The following is a 14,081-nucleotide window of genomic DNA, read 5'->3' as shown; positions in this document are numbered from 1 at the left end:
CATCGCTCATGTGACTAGCGCTGACTGGGACATCAGTCAAGAGCACTGTTTGTTATTTTGGACAGTTGTGCAAATTTGTCCCTCTGAGAAGTTATTTTACTTCAACCTCTGCGTGAAACTGCAAACAACTGGTGGATTTTTGACAGACTGTCATGGCTTAAGAGACAAAACATAGACACAGAGCACAATAATGATGCTTTTGTAAATTGAAAACAGACACAGGATCCTCCATCTGCACTGAACACCGAAGCCACTGAAATATTAACTTGGGTAAGTTTCAGAATATTACATATATGATTTATTTTTTTATTTTTATTTTTAAATATATTTAATAAATTTATATTCAAAGTTTTGTATCTAGCATATATATATATATATATATCTGGTATTGCTATTCGAGTTCCACCATAGCTGGCTGTAAAACAGTGTGGTGTCACTGTTGGTTAAACAATGTTTGTTTCATTATAATGTCATCCTCCTTTCTGACTTCAGCTGAGAGTTGTGAGTCAGCTGCTTCATCTGAATTACACTTGTCATTGAAGACAGTGTCAACAACACAGACAAATATAAACCGAGTTATGAGCCTGTTGAAGAGACTGTTAGCAGTTATGAATATAAACATAAAAATTGTGCATGGGGAAAAAAACGGCTGACTGTAAAATGAGTTTACATTCATTCTATTTTGCTTTTAGACCACTCACTAACTGTGAAATATCAATATCTTTCAACTGAGTTTGGCTCTTTATGGCTTTGCTAATGTAATGCAAAACAAGATCATAAAATAAAGACTTTTAAATGGTATTAAAACCACTGATTATTAATCAGCATATGAAAACAAAACGTGCTATCTCGCAGTTTAGGTTAGCATATCCTCCTTATGCTTGTATAGTTATGTTTATATTTAGATTCAACATCTCATGACAGGTTAACCAGCAGATGCTCTTCCAAACAAGCTGTAGTGCCACTTTAAGGCTGAACTGATAAAACCCTCAGAGTTATTCTTTCTGAACAGAGCCAGCTTACTGTGTCCGTGTGGACAGAGGTTTCATTGTCCCGTCTCTGGAGGAAGCGGTTCATTCAGGCTCGTGTCCTGCGCTGTACAGTTTGGTGCATGGCACTGCAGCGCTGCTGATGTCATACGCACCCCTGAGGATACTGAAGCGCTGAGGAACATGACCAGAATTAGATCATGCTCATGTCTCTGTTCACTAAGTGAGCTGACTCAAGAACTTTTTTGTTCTTTCATCGTATTAGCTCATCTGTGGAGTGTACAGTAAGACCGTGCTGGCATATTGTACTTTATGCGTCCCTGGATGCCTGAGCCGATGTGGGTTGGGAATGTGTTTCAGTGGTTGAGATCCTGTTTCCACCCACATCTTCTCTCCTGAGTCAAGCTCTGCCCTCTTGGACGTTGTTGTGACATGGAGTTCATTCACCTGTTTCTGTTTTTGACCATGATAATTTATGTTAACTAAGTTTAAAGCTTTATAGAGTTAAAGTGGATATTAACAGTACGCAAAAGAGTACCAGTTTAATAAAGCTGATTTAAATCTCTTTTAGATGCAGTCACGAGTCGCATGACCGCATTTTAATTTTCACTGCGAAACAACCATTTCATTCATTATGAGTTAGCTTAGTTTTTCAGGACCAAACAATGAGACCCACACATTGATGTCATAATCAAAAAGAATGCAAAATATCTTTCAGCTGAGTTTGGCTATTTAAGGCCTATGTAAATATGACAAGATAATTATTAAAAGGTCAGATATTAAAATAAAGACTTGTATTCTTGAATCACTATTTTTACAGTAAATCCTTTGTCACTGTATAACTAACATATATTTTGCTTTTTTTTGGACACCTTCCATAAGTATACCGAGAGAGAAAGAGAGAGAGAGAGAGAGAGATGGAGGGGGTGGGACGTCATTCATGGTTCATGGGTAGAGTGGGCAAATGGATGAAGACAATGAAGAGAGGGATGTTAGTTGGAGAGGTATACATTACAGAAGACGTCTGCTTGGATAGACACCTATTTGAATGCAACAAAAACATTTGGTATTGGAATGACATTTTTGGAAAATGGGGCAATGACGACAGATTAATATTAGCATAATGAGGAAACAAACTGCAGGGCTGATATAAAAGGTAACAATCTCCAGATGGTGTACTTGACAAATGTGATATTTGTGTAATATATCAATATTTGTGGATTTTGTGAATCCTGGATACTCCAGTTCAGTTGGTATGCTGGTTTGTGTTCTAATTATACACACAGGCTATAGTTTTCCCACTTTAGGAGACTTATGAAGTAGAATGCAGTAAGTAAATTATGCTATTTTACAAACACATGCATTATGTATTTGAAGAGTTTATTTGCAAAAACAGATTTTCTAAAATCATGTTTTATTACGTTATCATGTTTTTATTGTGTTAGCTAGCTGTATTCTTTTCTTTCTTTTTTTTTATTATTATTATTTTTACTTAATCAAAATAACCCAACTGCAGTTTGATTGAGATTAATTGGAATGCACAATGAAAAAAAAACATGATTTTTGAAAATGGTTAAAAACGGAGTTATCTGTTTTTGCAAATGAATCCTTCATTTGCATATGTATATCCTATTGAATTATTCATGCAGAGCAGTTGAATACCTTCCTGTTTTTGGTCTTTTATCTTGTCCGTTTATATTTTAACGGCTGTTTCTTTAAACATATTAATATAATCGTATATTAAACATGCACATATAATGTACGGTTCGGTCCATTTTAAAATGCAAAAATGCATGCATTTGTGCTTGCTCTGGATGTAACACTATCATTGACGCAGTAGGATTACGCACAGGGTACGGAGGTGCGTAAATGCAAATAGCTCTGTTGTGGGCAGCGAATCACAGTTGCGGAAAGCGGAAGAGGGCGGGAACTTAAGATAATACAACCAGCGATTCATTTGCATATAGAATAGTTTGGTTTGTCTTACAAACTCTATAGCAGCGAGCTTTCGGTTTACCATTAACTTTACGCCACTCATACAAAACAAAGCAAAGTATTAATAATTATGAAAACAGATAAGTTATGAATTAACAAACAAGGAGATTCGAGATAAGCATATGTGGGGCAATACCTGAGTATTTTGTTGTTATCTTAGTACTGGTGCTAGTATTTTCTGTTGTTTTTTTTTTTAGGCCACCATAAGACAGAGGCTGTATACAGCAGAGATGAGAGCCCTGAAGTGTTGGAGGATTCTTGCCATACTTACTATCCTACAGCAAACATGGATTTTAGCCATGGAAATTCCTCCTGATGGTGAGGAACTTGTCCACAGCTGGCCTTGTGACCAAAGTTCATTGTTGATTCTCATAAGTTGTTCTTTTAATTAATTTAACATGATATTTTTATGTGTACTGTATATCCCCACAGTCAGGCAGCCTCCAATGATCTTTAAAGAGAGTCCTCAAGACTACATAGTAGATCCAGTTGACCCTATTGTAGTGGAGTGTGAAGCAACAGGGAATCCACCTCCAGTGTAAGTATCCAACAAGCTCTTTAGTGTACACACATTGTAATATATAATTATACATGTCGATTATTTTATTGGACTAACTTGATTACTTGCCTTGCCTAGACCTTTTTTTGGCCTTTGCTTCCCTATGATTTGCCTTTGTTTGGTTGTGTAAAAAAGTGCTAAAATATTGTTTGATCGCAATTTAAAATGTATGCATTGACTGATAAATGACACTTATTGCACTTAGCTTCACATGGACACGTAATGGAGTGTACCTGAATGTGGCTCGAGATCCTCAGGTCAGCATGAGGTGGCGTTCTGGCACATTAGAGATTTTTTTCTATGGTCGTCCTGATGACTATGAGGGTGTCTATCAGTGCACGGCGACTAATGAGTTTGGCTCTGCTCTGTCCAGTTACATCAATCTGCGTGTCTCCAGTAAGCCCTTACACAGCACACAATTGTTAATACACAGCAATAGAATTTGGTAAATGGGTTTTTTGAACATGTCATTTCTGTGATCAGAGGCCCGTACATGGTTGAAGGAGTATCTGGAGCCAGTCTCAGTGGTGGTTGGACTTCCTCTCATCCTTCCCTGCAATCCTCCTGTAGGTCCTCCAAAACCTGACACTTACTGGCTGAACAGCAGTAAGTCTCCGACTCAGATGTTTCTGATATGAAAGATAAAATGATCTAAAGTTGTAGGATGTACACTACCGCTTAAAAGTTTGGGGTCAGTAGTTTTTTTTTTTTTGTACCATTGTTTCCACTAAATTAATAAGCAGCACAACTGTTTTCAGTGATTATTGAAAGAAAACTAAAAGATAATTATTTCAAATGCATTAAAAATTTTACCGAACCCACACTTTTAAATGGTACTGTATCTGTATAACAAGTCTTCAATTTAAGTTATGTTTGTTTAACCTTAAATAAGCCTTTAAATATACTGGCTATAGTTTGTATCCAGTTTCTTCTTTATTCCATAGCCATGGCACCAATCCGTCAGGACCGTCGAGTATCAAAGGCAGAGAATGGAGATCTGTACTTCTCCAGTATTGTAGCAGATGATGCACTTACAAACTATGTCTGTGTTGCGCGGTTCCCCTTCACAAACACCATCCAGCAGAAACCGCCCCTCATTCTGCAGGTGCTTACAGGTCTGTGATGAATTATTTTCATTCTGCTTTAGGATTAAACTTTAAGCAAATCTGGTTTAATATTCCTCCATGCCTATGTCTGTGTGTGTTCAGTTTGAGGAAGAGCCATGATTAAAACCATCTAACAATCTAATGCCATGGTGAGTTAGGACTCTTTCTTATGCTTCTTTATTGTAAACGCTCAACAGACTGATCCACTAACTAGTCACCTCTGCTTTGGCCAGATTTGTAAAGTGTGAAGTTCTCTATCAAATGTGTGTTATTTTATGTCTATGTAGCTCGCATGGCAGCCCATACGGCACCCAAGTTTTTGAAACCCAAAGGAACCATCAGCACAACCATTGCAATGCTGGGGGAAGAGCTTATTTTGGAGTGTTTTGCTGCTGGAGTGTGAGTTTTAAAATCATTTTGATGACATATCTGAGACCAGTTGAATGCAGTTGATTATTTGATTAGCTTGTTGTAAAACCTGCTTTTAACCATTAGTAACTCTGATTCTCTCTTTCTTCTTGTAGTCCGACTCCCTTCATCAAATGGACTAAAGATTGGGAGGAGATGTCCATGACAGGAAAGAAGTTGGAAAACTTTAATAAGACACTTAAAATAAAGAACGTCTCTATGGATGATGGAGGAGACTACATCTGCACCGCTTCAAACAGGATGGGCAGCCTGGACCACGTCATCACTGTCAGGGTCAAATGTAGAATACTTCATTACTTTATTATGACTGTCACTGGGGATTCACCCAAATATGTAAATTCTGTCATTATTTGTTCATTCTTTTCTATAGAGCAAAATAGAGAATTTGAAGAAAGTTCTCGCTGCTCTTTTCCATACAATTCCAGTTAATGCTTCACAGTGACAAGACCACAAAAACACATTATAACAGCACCATAATGACATTCCAAACAACTATATATTTTAAGTATATGGGTAGTTGACAAATAAAAATTGGACTGTGTCCTATGGTGTGACATAGCAAAAATGTAGAAAAAAAAACTTAACATACAAATAGCATGAGAGAGATTTATCCTCAATGTTAGAGTTTTTTTTTTTTTTTTTGCTGTCACACCATAGGACACATTGATACGTCAACTACCCATATGTTGTGTGAGGAACAGACCAACATTTTTGTCTCCATTCACTAAAAATCGTAGAATTTAAAAATCAAATTTGACACCATTTCACCTTATCACATCAGCTTTGACATTTACAACATCATCTAACATAAGTGACATTACACCTGGTTCCATATTCATAGTACTATTCAAAAGTTTGAGGCCTGTATAATTTTAAAATGTTTTAAAGGAAGTCTCTAATGCTCAGTAAGACTGAATTTGATTGAACAAAAACAGTAATATTGTGAAATATTATTGCAATTTGAAATAACTTTATATTTGGGTATATCTTAAGTTTTTAACTTTATTCTTGTGATGGTAAAGCTGAATTTTCAGGAGTCATTACGCCTTCAATGTCACATGATCCTTCAGAAATCATCATAATATGCTGATCTGGTGCTCAAAAACACAAATCTATACTGAAACATAAGCATTATGGAACAATATGAAGATGAATAAATAATGACTAAATTGTATTAAGTATTACTTAATGAATGACAAAATCAAGATCAGTATCTATTCTCAATTCTCTTTCCATCTGCAGCGGTTCCATTCTGGGTGGAGAAGCCTGAGAGTCTGGTTTTGTCTCGTGATGACAGCGGTAGTATAGTGTGTAGAGCTGATGGAATTCCTCGACCCCAGATACAGTGGCTGGTTAATGGAGAGCCAATCAGTGGTGAGAAAAAAACAGCTTCATATACAACCAGGTGCTCTGCTAAGCTTTTTAGTGCTCATTTTTTCTGTGTTCTCTTTAGATGCTCCTAAGAGTCCAGGCAGACAGGTTTCAGGAGACACTTTGACATTCAGGGCTGTGGTTCCAGACAGCGCTGCTGTGTTCCAATGCAATGCTTCAAACCAGTACGGCTATATCATGGCAAACGCTTTCTTGGCTGTAATGGGTAAGAGCTAGAAGAGGCTGGATTGAAAAGTGTAGAATTTACATGCACCATCAGCTTTAATGAGTAATTGCAACTTTACTATGTTGTCTGCAGATATGAGACCTCGCCTGTTAGGTCCCAGAGATGAACTCATTAAAACAACTGAAGGCAATCATACTCATTTAGACTGCCCATATTTTGGGTCTCCGCAACCTGACCTGCGTTGGTAAATATATTGTCTTACTATCATTTTATATTGCCACAAATACAAGCATAAAAACAGGAAATATGTCTATTGTGATGTTGTGAGTAATTGCATAAACAATTTCAAAAGTGTACATAACAAAGTTTCCAATCAACGTGTGTATAGGTCAAAAGGAGGACTAGGTACCTTAGAGGGAAGTCGTCATATAATTCTTCCAAATGGTACACTGGAAATCAGAAATACAAAGCTACAAGATCAGGGAAGCTATGTGTGTGTTGCCAGCAACGTCATTGGACGAGATGAGAAGGAGGTCCAATTAGAGGTCAAAGGTCAGTATCTAGAAGAGCTTCTTCTTTGAAATTTCTTCTTAACATACCTATATTTCATATGCACCTGTGTCCATTTAAAACATCAAAATAATTAGCCAAGAAGAAAATACAAACTTTTTGCTTTATAGATTCTTGATTCTCCATTTTACTTGTAAATGTTTTATGTGTCATAATAACCCAAGTTGACCTGATTGTTTGAAGACATATTTTTATTTTATAGAGCCAATTAAAATCATCCGTGCCCCACACAATACTGTAGTCATAAGAGGAAGTCTGGCTCGCTTTGATTGTAAGATTAAATTTGACCCGACTCTGGATGTCACTGTCACTTGGCTTAAGGACAAGAAGTTCTTGATCTTAGGAAGGAGGTAAACACACATCTGGCCACAAGCACATACTGTATGTCATTCATATTCTAGTGGTTTACTGAATTAAAAGATACTGTATTTAACTGCTTTGTGTCTTACAGAATGACCAAGGATGAGGATTCTCTGAGCATTGCTGACGTGTACAGAAGAGATGAAGGCGTCTACACCTGCAGGGTTAAAAGTGAACTGGAGGAGGTCACTGCCTCAGCCAAACTCACTGTGATGGGTACCAGCACATAGACTGTTTCTATACTTGTATACAGTATAAACATGAGCATATTATTCATGTATACGTTTACTTTTAGATCGTCCAGACCCGCCCAGTGACCTAGAGATATCAGACCCATCAGAGAGGAGCGTTAGACTCACCTGGGTACCAGGACTGAGCAACCACAGTCCTGTTAAAGGTACACAAATACACACATCCACACAAACGTAGATGCAAACAAAATGTTTAAACAATCTAGCCTTACAATAACATAATTCTGAATGAATTCTCTTTTAGAGTACCTGGTTCAATATACCGAAGATCTCCTTGCAGACTATTGGCTGCTGCCAAGCGGCTGGAGGAACCTGTCCAGCTACCCAGGGAACCTAAACTCTGTCATTTTACAGCTGACACCGTTTGTAGAGTACAGATTCCGGGTCATCGCTGTAAACGGTATAGGTCCCAGTAAACCCAGCTGGCCATCTGAATACTACCAGACAGGAGGAGCTGGTAGGTCCTTATTCTATTCTATTCTGTTCTATTCTCGTTCAAAATTTGGGGGTCTGTAATATTTTTTTTTGGCAATCACAACTACAGAAGGAGTACATTCACACCAAGAACGACAACTATAATGATAACAACAAAGATATAGTTTTAAAAATTGTTCTAAATTTCAAAATAGTTGCAAAGTCCACACCACAACTATAATGATTACAGCACAGAGGAACAATATTGATGGAATCACTTTCAGAATGATGAATAATAAAAAATGTTAACAGCCAATCAGAATCCACCTGATTTTAAAGAGCTTGAACATTTAAAGAAGCAGACAGCAAAACTGCAGCATATGCTTATAATAAACAAAATGTTATCATACGTTGACATGGACACTTATAATTATCGTTCTTGGTGTGAACAGGCCATTATTGTGAAATATTATTACATTTTAGAAAAGCTGTTTTCTATGTTTTATACGTTTTATACAATGTAAAATGTAATTTATTCCTGTGATGCAAAGCTGAATTTTCAGCATCATTACTCTAGTCTTCAGTGTCACATGATTCTTTAAAAATGATTCTAATATACAAATTTGCTGCACAAGAAACATTTATCATTATTATCAATGTTGAAAACAATTGATAATATTTTTGTGGAAACCATGATAAATGTTTTCAAGATACTTTGATGAATTCGAAAGAACAGCATTTATTTGAAATATAAATCTTTTCTAATATTATAAATGTTTTTTACTGTAACTTTTGATAAATTAAATGCATTCTTGCTGAATAACTGTTTCAGTTTCTTTAAAAAACAACGTTGAATTGTATATTATATATTGAATTGTGTTTTGTGTCTTTAGTGCCTGATGCCATCCCAAGAAACATCCAAGGAATGGGAAGTGGAGTGTTCAGAAATAACATGGAGATCAGCTGGGAGGTGATGTACTGTTGATTGATGGATGTCAGTTTTGTAGTCAGAGATGCTGACTGTGATGTAATCTCATGCATATGATTTATATCAATTGTGATGTTTTTGTTGTGTCTGAAGCCACTGGAGTACAGAGAATGGAATGGACCGAAACTGGGCTACATGGTTTGGTGGAGACGAAGGGATTCAAGGGAGGAGTGGAAGAACTATACAACATACTGGTGGTGTAGCTACATCATCTATGACACTGACACCTTCACACCCTATGAGATTAAAGTTCAGGCCGTCAACTTCTTCGGCTATGGCCCAGAATCCCCTGTTGTGATTGGCTACTCTGGGGAGGACCGTAAGTTCACATCTATTTCATTAACCCTAAAGTTCTGTTCAACATACATTAGTCAGTGTTTCACTCATTGGGTTCTCTAACAGGTCCTGTTGCCGCTCCATCTGACCTGGAAGTGTCAGACATCGAGGACTCAACGCTGACAGTCCATTGGGAACCAGTGTCACGAGCTGACATCATGGGTGAAATAAAGGAGTACAAAGTATGGCTTCTTAGATGCACAGGTCAGCTCATTTGCATGCAGTAAATGATATGGCCTGCTGATGGAGCTGTGGTTGGTTTCTCAGGTTTATTATTGGAGAGAGAGCAGTCGCCTGCCCTGGCACATTGTGAGCAGGAGGATTAAGACCAAGAGTTTTAAAGCTAATGGACCTCGTTTGTCTGGGACCCTGACTGGTCTTGTACCGTATAGTAACTACAGGATGTATATTGTAGTGGCCAATAATCGCTATGAGGGTCCGCCCAGTAACACCATTGAGTTTCAGACACCTGAAGGAGGTATTAAACTGTTCACCTAACATTATAAAACATTGAACACATACTTGAATTCTTACATGCATCTTCCTTTTCACTCTAGTGCCCTCAATTCCCAGATCATTCAGAATCATGCACCGGCACTATGACACCATTTACCTGGACTGGGAAGAACCTGCAGAACCCAATGGCATTCTGACCGGATATATTCTCAAATATCAGACATGTAAGTGCACTTGCATCACTTTGCATGACTTTTTTAAAAGCATTAGAGGCACAAATTCTCTTCTTTTTTTTAATGTAATTTAAAAAAAAAATGTTTTTGAAAGAAATCTATTAAGCTCACCAAGGCTGAATTTATTTGATCAAAAATACAGTCATACAGTGATACTGTGAAATCTTATTACAATTTAAAAATGTTTTCTATTTTAATGTATTTTAAAAAGTAATTTATTCCTGTGATGCAAATCTGAATTTGCAGCATCATTACTCCAGTCTTCAGTGTCACATGAACCTTCAGAAATTATTCTAATATGCTGATTTGATGCTCAAAACATGTTTCTTATTATTATCAATGTTGAAAACAGTTGCACTGCTCAATATTTTTAATATATAAATCGTGTTACCTTTTTTTTTCTTCAGGATTTTTTTTTTTTATGAACAAAGTTTAAAAGAACAGCACTTATTTAAAATGCAAATCTTTTGTAGCTTTATAAATGTCTTTATTGATCATTAATTGAATGCATTCATGCTAAATAAAATATTAATTTATTTTAAAAAGTCACTAACTTTTGAATGGTAGTATATGTGTAAATTATATAAACTATTCTAGGTCTCTTGAACTACTATTTAGTTCACTGTGGTAAAAAAACGATAATCATTATCTGATTTTCAATATCAGAAATGCACACAAACCTTGTGTGTCTTTTCCCCAAATACCATTACTTAAAATTATGACATTGTTTGTAGTTTTTATTTTTTGTAATCATTAACATTTTGTTGTTTGTTTATTACTATAAAATGACTAAATGACCACACAAATCAGGGTTCTTAATGGTATCTAGCCTTACAAGACTGTGATCATAATTTCTCTGTAGTGAACGTCACTCTGGCTGACAGAATCCAGGTTGAATACATTCCTCCGAACATCACCTATTTCTCCCTGCGGCGATTTGACCGTTACACGCGATACAAGTTCTCACTGGCAGCACAAACCGAGGTTGGAGTCGGGGAGGCGTTCACAGAGGAATCACCCCATTTTACAACTGAGGGTAAGGTGTCTTTGTTTACATTCATATGGTCATTGTTCTGTAAACACGATTCCTAACATGTGTGCATGAACAGAATATACCCGGGATCAAGTGGACATTGTGACGCAGGGTTGGTTCATTGGCTTAATGTGTGCAGTCGCTCTCCTCGTTCTTATCATGCTCGTAGTCTTTTTCATCAAGAGGAGCCGAGGAGGAAAGTACCCAGGTACAATAAGAATTACTTGAGACAAGTTACATGTAATTATTATGCATTATATGTAATATATGTGGCAAAACATTATTTTGTTTGTTTGTTTTTTATAAGTGCGGGACAAGAGGGACTTTGCACTGGAGACATTGGATGATAGAGAGAATGGAACGTTTGATTACAGGTGACTTTGTTTGATTTTGAAAATGTTAAAAATTTTCTTAAGTTTATTTACTACAGACACTTTATTTTCAGTGATGCACTTACATAAAAACAACACGTGAGGATGAAAAATTAATCAATCCTATCATTTACATCATAACATAATCACATTAGCACAGGTTGATTTGGAGTATGTACTGTATACCACAATAATTGTTCCTTTTTCATCACTCCATCCATCACACATTTCTCACTTTGTTTATTCCTCCTTTATTTTTGTTTTATGTCTTTTGCGATTGGACCACTGAAGGTCTCTTGAGAGGTATGATACATGTCATTTTTAACGGTGTTGACTTTTTTTGGTTGTTTAATTAAATGGCTTTATATTTTTACTACAGTACTTTAATACACTACAAATATTCCAGTCTAACGATTAAGTGTTTTTTAAACCATTTTTACACTGCTGTTCAGTGGTTTGGGAAATGAATACTTTTAATCAGCAGATGCATTAAATTGTTCAAAAGTAAAAAATTTCAAATAACTGCTGTTCTTTTGTACTTTCTGCTCATCAAAGAATGGATCACAGTTTCCACAAAAATATTATACAGTAAACATTGATAAATGTGAACTTGAATGTTTCTTGAACAGCAAACCAGCATAAGAGAATGATATCTGAAGGATCATGTGACACTGAAGACTGGAGTAATGATGCTGAAAATTCAGCTTTGCCACCATAGGAATAAATATATTTTTTAAATATATTCAAATAGAAAACAATTCTTTTTAATTGTAATAATATTTTACAATATTAATGTTTTTAAATGCAGCCTTGGTTAGCATAAAAAACTTTCAAAAGCTTTAAAAAAAAATCTTACCACAAACCTTTGAACGGTAGTGTATTTTTAATTTCTTTTTATTGACTACTGTTGTCACGTTTTATGTTTTGTATGTAATGTTTATTTTTGTTGCTTCACATTGTATTCATTTTGACTTTTTGGCTTCTATATCAGGATAACACGAGTGCCCACAATGCCCTATACCAGACGGTACGTATCTCTTTAAGCTTTGTTATGTGCATTGTTTACAATAATGAAGATCTTCCCTGTAAAATTAGTCTCAAATGAATAATTTCCCCCTCAGTGAGGAAGAAAGTCGACAGGGACGAAGTCAAGGTGCGGTCGAGCACATTGGCAGGAGAACGAACAGTGACGACAGCCTCATGGAGTACGGTGAGGGCGAAGAGATCGAGTTTAACGAGGATGGCTCCTTCATCGGCGAGTACACAGGCGTCAGTAAGAGGAACATGGACAGGAGCCCGTACCATGACAGCTCTGAACCCACGTCTCCGGTGGCCATCTACTCTTTTGCTTAGAGCTCATGGTGGGATGCCCACAGTGTCCCGCTGACCCAACGTTACACAGACCTCAAAACACACAACACAAGATTATGATCCATTTAATCTGTCGGACAGGCTGCAAATGAGTAGTGTAGAGGTGTGATTTAAAGCTAAACCGGTGTTTCTGGTGATTTACAGTAAAAGTACCAATCAGTGTTTTCCACAAATCATGTGAGAGGAAGCCAAGCAAAGATGCCTTGATGTGTTTATCATGTTGATAAGAAGACTGAAAAGAAACGGCTGATGGAAGCTCGATTCGCTGAACAAACTCATGTTCATTTTATAAAATAACATTCAGGATCATTCCACACAGATTTACTTGCACAGACATATGAAGAGATGTTGAGCATCAAGAACACCACAGTGCTTTGTTGTTTAACCAGTGTTTGATCTCACTGATAGTTGCTACTAATTCATGCACCATTTTTACTTGTATTTTGTGTTTGCGCTGTACTGTAGGTCACATTAATGGACTACAAACCATTTACTCTCACACAGAATACAATCTAACCCTTCGCTGCTTATTATAGTATGATGTACATGATGTTTTTTGTATATTTTTCGAGTCTGTTAAGAGTACCATCATAAGTGTAATGCTTTAGTTATTAAAATGCATCAAGAGAATTAATGTATTTGTCATAACTGAAGTAAAGTACATAAAAGTTCACAGTGACCAGGGTCTATGAAGCTCCAAAAAGTGCAAAAACGCAATATAAAATCACCATAAAAGTGTTCCGTGTGAGTCATTCACTTTATCTTCCAACTCTTCTAAAGTCATATTACAGATTTGTGTGAGGAACAGATCAAAATATATAATCTTGCCCTTCTCCGAAGCTCACATCTGTCCCACAAACGGGTTTTGAACTACATGAGAATAAGTAAACAATAACAGTGTTTTCATATTTGTGTGAACTGTTACTTTAAGGGTCCATTATGAGTCTGATATGCCAGTATTCTCCATTAGAGGGCAGAATGAACTGACCAGATCCTCAACAAGACCTCTAGAGCAAGCACAGACACGCTTCCACACCTGCCCTGTATTCAAACATTGAGAAA

General features: G+C 36.6%; 1 protein-coding gene across 6 annotated transcripts; it reads left to right on the top strand.

Moving 5' to 3' along the window:
* Positions 1-92: 92 nt before the first annotated feature.
* nfascb (neurofascin homolog (chicken) b) lies at positions 93-13,711 on the top strand. 6 transcript variants are annotated; one of them, XM_058763222.1, is made up of 27 exons: positions 93-270; positions 3,182-3,302; positions 3,417-3,522; positions 3,749-3,939; positions 4,027-4,149; positions 4,488-4,658; positions 4,937-5,048; positions 5,174-5,358; positions 6,321-6,452; positions 6,532-6,675; positions 6,769-6,880; positions 7,025-7,188; positions 7,409-7,556; positions 7,658-7,782; positions 7,862-7,963; positions 8,062-8,274; positions 9,125-9,201; positions 9,313-9,538; positions 9,622-9,737; positions 9,823-10,033; positions 10,113-10,235; positions 11,107-11,280; positions 11,354-11,485; positions 11,585-11,651; positions 11,940-11,951; positions 12,640-12,675; positions 12,770-13,711. In XM_058763222.1, the coding sequence occupies exons 2-27, from the start codon at positions 3,215-3,217 to the stop codon at positions 12,999-13,001; spliced, it is 3,522 nt and encodes a 1,173-aa protein (XP_058619205.1). In that variant the 5' UTR covers positions 93-270; positions 3,182-3,214; the 3' UTR covers positions 13,002-13,711. The 6 variants fall into 6 exon arrangements, with proteins under 6 accessions (XP_058619205.1, XP_058619206.1, XP_058619204.1 ...); XM_058763223.1 differs by lacking the exon at positions 93-270 and adding an exon at positions 2,009-2,145; XM_058763221.1 differs by lacking the exon at positions 93-270 and having other exon boundaries at positions 2,947-3,302.
* The last annotated feature ends 370 nt before the right edge of the window (positions 13,712-14,081 follow it).

Source organism: Onychostoma macrolepis, chromosome 23 (assembly GCF_012432095.1).
Source record: "Onychostoma macrolepis isolate SWU-2019 chromosome 23, ASM1243209v1, whole genome shotgun sequence".
In the NCBI taxonomy this organism is placed as follows: domain Eukaryota; kingdom Metazoa; phylum Chordata; class Actinopteri; order Cypriniformes; family Cyprinidae; genus Onychostoma; species Onychostoma macrolepis.
The sequence above is the reverse complement of the archived record's forward strand: the minus strand, read 5'-3'. Positions and strand labels throughout refer to the sequence as shown.

Excerpts from the sequence above, each read along its gene's own strand:
- nfascb (XM_058763222.1), top strand. The coding sequence starts at position 3,215 with ATGAGAGCCCTGAAGTGTTGGAGGATTCTTGCCATACTTACTATCCTA. Across the intron at positions 7,189-7,408 it reads GGTCCAATTAGAGGTCAAAG|AGCCAATTAAAATCATCCGT; the intron begins GTCAGTATCTAG and ends TTTATTTTATAG. Across the intron at positions 12,676-12,769 it reads ACAATGCCCTATACCAGACG|TGAGGAAGAAAGTCGACAGG; the intron begins GTACGTATCTCT and ends TTTCCCCCTCAG.